General features: G+C 54.8%; 1 protein-coding gene across 1 annotated transcript; it reads right to left on the bottom strand.

Annotated features, from left to right (window-relative positions):
• Positions 1-222: 222 nt before the first annotated feature.
• Positions 223-1535, bottom strand: IER5 (immediate early response 5). The gene has a single exon (XM_073358210.1). The coding sequence runs from the start codon at positions 1462-1464 to the stop codon at positions 904-906; it is 561 nt and encodes a 186-aa protein (XP_073214311.1). The 5' UTR covers positions 1465-1535; the 3' UTR covers positions 223-903.
• Between the last annotated feature and the right edge of the window lie 3211 nt (positions 1536-4746).

The raw sequence follows: 4746 nt of genomic DNA, 5'->3' as shown, positions 1-4746 counted from the left end.
AATTCAAATGACTCAGTCAACTCTTGGGAGGGGTTTTCATCATCTTCCCGTAACAGAAGGTTCCTTTATACACAGTTCACAGAGGAGTTGGAACCAAAACCACCCCTCTAGCTGTGCAGGGTGGATACAGGCCACAGCCACATAACCACACCCATTCCATTGCTATCTACCCAGCCCTCAACCTCCCTCTCCGGCCAAGCGGCTACAGAAATAGGACTACACTTAAACAGCTGCAAAATATTTAATACGTGTTACACACGTAGAGTTACAGTTATACAAAAACAAAACACATCAGTGGAGGAGAGAATACTGTACAAGAGCCCCAGCACATCCCCAAGCCTTTATAAAACAAAGGCCAGGAGTGACCAAGCCTCCTCCAAAAGGAACAATGACTGTCAGTCTGTAAACTTTTTGTTCACTGCGTTAATCATTTTAAAGCACCATGTAAAAGTTCCGACTTCCAGCTTGTCAAAATATAAGCTTCCAATCAACTTTACTCTCTCCCAGCTTAAAGTATTATCTGGGGGAGTCCTCCAAATGTTCAGGATGGAAATAGCCTGTGGAAGATTTCACCCTGCGGGCAGGATGTTCGGGCTGGGGAGACATGAAAGGGGATTTCCGGCAGGAAAGGCGCCACATGGGAGGGCAAAGAGTCGCACAGGCAAAGCCCTAGGTGGGAAAGAGCGCGGGGGAGGAGATCGCGGCATGTCCGTGTGCGGGGAAGGGAGAAGTGAAGTGCTGCTGCTGCCCCGGTCAGTTCCCAGGGCGGCGGGGCAAGGCCCAAAAGTCCCCAGCGTGTCTCAGAGCTTCCTGCCTGCTTTGAGGGAAGCCAGTGCCGGCCCCCCGCCCGTCGGTGCCGCGGGGCAGGGGCGGCCGCGCAGAGCGGCCAGTCCGCGGCGGGGCTCAGAAGGCCACGATGGCCGTGCTCCAGGGGTTGAGGCTCCGCAGCACCGGCTGCTCGCAGCAGACCTGCCCCGGCTCGCTCGCCTCCGCCGCGCCGCGCTCCTTGCCCAGCAGCCCCGAGAAGCCGGAGCCGAAGATGCTGATGAGGCTGGCCACGTTGCCGGTCTCCATGTCCTCCTGCGGCGGGGGCGGCTCCGCCTCACGCCGCGGCTTCTTCCCCGGGGAGCCCGCCGCCTGGCCCCGCTCAGCTGCGCTCCGCTTGCGAGGGGACTCGGCCGGGCACTCCGCCCGGCCCCGCGCCGCCGCCGCCGCCTCCGAGTCCAGCGGGCGGCAGCCCCGCCGCAGCCTCTCGCAGTCCGGGGGCGGCGGCGGCGGCCCCGGGCGGGGCGGCAGGGGGCACTCGCCGCCGGGCTCGCCCAGGTAGACCCGGCGGGCGCTGCGCAGCACCAGCGACACCAGCAGGTTCTTGTGCAGCTTGAGGCCGCCGCGCTGGCCCCGCGCGCTGTAGATCTTGCCCAGCGAGATGCTGACGATGCGATGCGCCTCCAGCCGGAACTCCATGGCGGCGCCGGCCCCCCGCCCGCTCGCGCGCTGCCCGCTCGCGCCGCCGTCTGAAGCTAGCCCAAGCGCCAGGACCGCTTTATATAGCGCCTCCGCCGTCGGCCAATCAGAGCACCCCGCCGGTTGCGCTAACAGCCGACTGGTCCCCCTCCACGGTCCTCCACGCGCCCGCTCTGGCCAATGGAGAGGGAGGGAAAGGGTTCGAACGCTAGCCCCGCGGAGAGGGCTCTTAAAGGGGCAATGATAGAGCAGGTGGGGAGCCCATGACCGGCAACAGCCGACCCTGCGCGGGTCGGGCGAGGGGGCGCGCTGGCTGTGCAGAGCGGCTGCCACCATCCCTGCAGTGCCGCAGCCTCGGATCCTGTCCCAGACACCTTGTCAGGCGGCTGGTCCCGAGTCTCCTCTCGTTCACCCCCTCGATGTTCATGCAGCAACAACCGCACTGTCTGCTGGGGGGGTGCGAGGAGAGCTTGGGCCAGCAGTTTGCCACTGGGAAACTGCAGGCTGGCCAGTGCAATCAGGAGAGCAGTTTGGGCTGAGCACGTGCAAGCCCCCAGGACTCATCTCAGGCATGGAACATACTGCACCTCTGCCTCGCAGATCTTCCAGTGAGTCCTGTCCCTTCCCCCCTTCCAGAGTCAAAAACACAAGGTGAAAGGGAAGGGGGGAAAGAGAGAGGCTGTTTGGCTGAGAAAAAGGAAAAGGAGGCTCTCTCTCACCCTTCCAGGCACAACTGGATGCTCACCAAAGCAGCCCCACCCCCCGTGATGGCATGGGCAAGCCCCAGCCCTTACCCCACCTGGCAGAAGTCCCAGATTTCCTTGTGCTCATTTGTGTAAATTTGGTGCTGCTGAAAACTGCCATATTCCAACGGAGGTTATCTATCGGTCTGTCCACACTGCAATTGGAGGTGTGATTGCAGCTTGCTTAGACATACCCAGAAATTTCAACACTAGAGTTCGGCGTGAGTCAGATTTCTGGAATGGCACTAGCGGAAAAGAAGGAGTAGGAAAGACCAATTCCAACGGCATCCTCCTCCTGAGCAAATGAGTAGAACATGGCCTGGTCATCTCGAACTCCCTCTTTAGACAAAGTGAGAAGTAAAAGATCAACCTGGAGACACTCTTGCTCCAGGCACTGGTACCTTCTTGACTACATTATCGTCAGAGCTCGAGATTGAAAGGATGTCCACTTCACAAGGGCCACACATGGAACCGATAACTGTTGAACAGACCACCACCTTGTTAGATCCATCATGAATTTCCAGATCATGTCAAGGCATTGTAATCATGCAAAATCAGTACGAAAGAAATTTAATCATCAAGTCTCTTCAAGATATAGTGACTTGGGAGAAAATTCAGCAGTGTCTTCAAGAGAGGTTCTTTAACATGCCTTGTGTGGTCATGGCGTGGTGATGGGAGAGAGATCTCCCAGTGTCCTAAAAAAACCACGTCCACAAAGGGCATAGCTACCAGCACTGGAAGCGCGGCTCCCAGTGCTGGTGCACTGTCTACACTGGCGCTGAAACTTGCTGTGCTCAGGGGGGTGTTTTTCCACACTCCTGAGTGAGAAAGTTGCAGCGCTGTAAATTGCCAGTGTAGACAAGCCCTTACTAGATCCCCTCTGGAGGAAGACTCACCAAGCTGCAGCAGCTAGCTGTGGGAGCCTGCAGGAATGGTCAGAACAGGGACAGGAAGAGGCAGGAGGGTGGACACTAAGACCCGTGGGTGCCCCAAATTTTCGGGTGCCCTACGCAGCCACATATGCTGCATATGCGTAGGGACGGCCCTGTGTATCCTCTTAAACTGATCGCTTCCCCTTGCTGAGGAAATATTGCTGGAATTGTAGTGCGGTTTCACACCATCCTGCAGGACAACCAACATAATCTTCGTTGCCCACCAAATCCAGGAAGTCTCAGGAGCAAAATCAGGACCTGCACTTGGCCTTCATTGATTTGACAATGGCCATCAACTCCATCAATTGTGAAGCCCTCTGGAGGGTGCTGTCCAGACGGTTGCCCTCCAAAATTTATTAAGGTCCTAAGGCTTCTTCACAATCAGATGACTGCCACCATTCTCTGTAATGGCTTGTAGACGGACCCTTTCATCATCAAAACTGCCAGATTCTCGCCTCCCAAAACAAACCCTCTACTCTCAGCTCACGTATGGTCAGAGATCTTGTGGTGGTCAGAGGAAATACACTTTAAGCCTAGCTTTGTCGTATCTCAAGAAAACTGATGTGGACATCACAAACTGGAGGAGCAAGCCACAAACCGAACTCACTGGCATCACAGCCTCCATCAGGCAGTGGACTGCTTCAAGAAAAGGTGCCTTGTTCTCAAAGCTGAAAAGAGAGAGAGGAGAAAGAAAAAAGTTTCTCCTACCAGGCAGCTGACCCACCAGGAAATGTCTGTACCTATTGCAGGTGGATCTGTGGTTCCAGAATCAGACTCCTGAGTCATCTCAGGCATCCATCTGTAAATCCATGGCAGAGATTGTCCTCAAATCGAGGACCCACCAGTGATGAGACATACCCTATGCTGGCTTTAATCTAGCTAGTGGAGCTAAAAATAGCCGTGAAGATGCAGCAGCACAGGCTGTAACAGACAGCTCGGCACTCTGAGTACATACTCACATTGCTAGCCCATGCCGCAGACAGAGACGGATTAACTCAGAGGCTAATAAGACTATAGCCTTAGGCCCTCCGATTTTTAGGTCCTACTGTAGGCCCTCCATTCCATATTGAAGGAACAGCTGAGTGACAGTAGCGGGGCCACTGGAAATTTTTTGTCTCATTAGACATTACTTGGTACAAATTAATCCATCAACAATGAATTCAGTTTATGGTGGTTGTGATTTTGTCTTTGTGGGCTAAGTAAGTGTTTGTGGGCCCAAGCAATATTGAACTTTGCACACAGTAGGCCTACACTGGACAATAGACACCATGTCGAAGAAAGGAGGATGGCAGAAATTGAAGGAGGCCAAAGAAAGATGGGAAAAACAAGATGTAGTGCTGAAAGGTACTCCTACTCCTTCTCTCCTAGTGTTTTTTCCTCCTACTAAGTCTGGTGGTGAGGAAGTTGTGGCGAATACCAGCCCAAGTGAATCCACTGAGCCTGCGCCTGATGAAAAGGAGCAGCCTCCTGTGACTTCTCTAGCTGCAGTCTCACCCCACTCCTCTGAAGACATTCCCAGTGACAGTAATACAAAAATATCCTTCTCCAATGATCCAGGCAAGTGGGACATGACTTCTCAAGATCTCATTGCATATTAGACTGAGAAG

The sequence above is a fragment of the Lepidochelys kempii genome, chromosome 8 (assembly GCF_965140265.1).
Source record: "Lepidochelys kempii isolate rLepKem1 chromosome 8, rLepKem1.hap2, whole genome shotgun sequence".
NCBI lineage: Eukaryota > Metazoa > Chordata > Testudines > Cheloniidae > Lepidochelys > Lepidochelys kempii.
Note: the sequence above shows the minus strand (reverse complement) of the source record. Positions and strands in the feature narration are given on the sequence as shown.

Coding starts and splice junctions, on each gene's coding strand:
- IER5 (XM_073358210.1), bottom strand. CDS start 1,464: ATGGAGTTCCGGCTGGAGGCGCATCGCATCGTCAGCATCTCGCTGGGC.